The sequence below is a fragment of the Diabrotica undecimpunctata genome, chromosome 6 (genome assembly GCF_040954645.1).
Source record: "Diabrotica undecimpunctata isolate CICGRU chromosome 6, icDiaUnde3, whole genome shotgun sequence".
In the NCBI taxonomy this organism is placed as follows: Eukaryota; Metazoa; Arthropoda; class Insecta; order Coleoptera; family Chrysomelidae; genus Diabrotica; species Diabrotica undecimpunctata.
Window position 1 is genome coordinate 108,783,111 of NC_092808.1, and position 2,104 is coordinate 108,785,214.

The window sequence follows — 2,104 nt, forward strand, 5'->3', positions numbered from 1 at the left end:
AGTTGTTTTTAGAACTCTTTAGCGACGTATTAGTATAATATAATATTTTTGGATTACCGTGGAAAACCGATATGATCAACCAAAAAAGAAGATGTATTTGGTAACTTTCTAGTGACTTTCTTGGGTGTGAATCTGTCTCTTTAGTGTACTCCTTCTGGTTTAAAAACAAAGCATAGTAAAAAAACAATTTGGAAGATAAAAAACTCTATTGCACATTTCTAGTTGAGAAAAAGTTGTAACTTCAGAGAGTTGTAATTAAAGTCATGTTTTTCATATTAATTTTAATTGGATGTTGATGCATGGCACTGCATAACATCCACAAGTATTTCATATGATGGTACGTAATTACCAAGGGCCAAACACAAGCATGAAGAGAGATGTTCGTCAGTTAGCCGATTACGATATTTTGATTTCACTATCTTCATTTGAGAAAATGCAGACTCACACAAGCATGTTGATCCAAATAATGCTGTGAGCTGCAGAGCTACTTGTCTCAAAGACGGATATTTCTCAGGCGGTATGAAAGACCAAAATTTCGTATCGGTTGCTCTGGATTTAAGGTGTATATCCGAAATTATTTTCAGTACCTCATTTTGCACGGAAATAATCTCCATATTGAACGTAACGGATGTTTCAGTGACTATTTTTTCTACGTCTTGACAAGAAAATGAATCAGACATGAATGTTACAATAGCTGTCAGTTTTTTAAAATCAGCGAAGCGTCTTTCAAACTCTGCTTGCGGCTCCGTCTCGTTATAAACATAATTCAAATGAGCGGCTACCCTTTTTTTCAACAATGGAAAATTGTTTAAATACTTTCTGCTAATTTGCTTGATTAATAATTTTAATTTGTTAACAAAAGAATGTATTGCGCTTATCATATCGATAATTGTTTTATATTTACCTTATAGTTCAAAATTAAGGAGGTTCAAATTATTTGTTAAATCTGTCAGGAAAGCCAGACCACTGAGCCATTTTTCATTTTGAAGTAGATGAGTGTCGTCCCCTTGTTCTTCTAAAAAAGAAATTATTTCGGGAAGTAGCTTGTGGAACCTATCTAAAAATTTTCCACGGCTCAACCACCTCACATCTGTATGCAGAAGTAAATCAGTGTGTTCCGCAGAGTCGCTAGCTTCCAATTGCGCATTAAAAAGACTTCGTTGCAAGCTTTGCGCTCTGATTGAATTCACAATTTTTGTTGTTATTTTCATGATGTCGTCCATGTTTAAAATTTTGGAACACAAAACTTGCTGGTGAATGACGCGATGTAATGAAAAAAACGATGGAAATTTATCGTTAGCTCGACATAATGCAACAAATCCATGCCAGTCATGGATGGTGCACCATCTGGTGTAATACACACGAGTTTGTAAATCGGTAGCTCGTATTGTTTCACAAAATTTATAAAAACGTTGTATATATCTTCTCCCCGATTTTTTTCTTTTAGAAGCAGCATTGTTAACAATTCTTCTTTAGCCAACATGTCAGAAAATATCATCCGAATGAAAATACACAACTGGGCGGTATCAGTCATATCGGTTGACTCGCCAAATTGCAAAGAAAAGTACATAACATCATAATTATTTCGATCATGCACGTGTGGTAAGTCAGGACAGTCCTCGTATTTTTTCCGTGAATCGCGATCGCGAAAAACTTTAGCGATCGACCGATCGATCGCGATCGATCCTTTGAGCACCGCTGTTTTAAAATATTACTGGAAAACTAATAGTAAACAGTAATATACATCGATATAGAGTAACGGTTACAGTCATTGTCTACTTAAGTGATTGTGAATTAACTTAAAATTGTAAATTGGTAAATTTTAAAATAAACTATTTTATGAGGATTTCTTAATAGCAATGAAACATCAAATATTATAAAAACTCAGGTCTGGTTATTATAAGCAAAAATAATAATGTATAATAAAAATTAACAAAAATTTCAAAAATTATAAAATTAGGGTAAAACGCCAGTTATTGGACACGAGACAGTTATTGGACATTACAGTGTTAACTTACGAGAATAAGATTTCTGCAAGTGCCAACAAGAGTATATTTCACTAGGTGGCACTACTCGTTTCTATATTACGTTCATTCTTATGTCT

General features: G+C 33.9%; 1 protein-coding gene across 1 annotated transcript; it reads right to left on the minus strand.

The window, feature by feature from the left end:
• Positions 1–905: 905 nt before the first annotated feature.
• Positions 906–1,223, minus strand: LOC140444560 (protein FAM200A-like). Its single transcript, XM_072536321.1, has one exon. It carries the CDS (start codon positions 1,221–1,223, stop codon positions 906–908), a length of 318 nt encoding a protein of 105 aa, XP_072392422.1.
• Between the last annotated feature and the right edge of the window lie 881 nt (positions 1,224–2,104).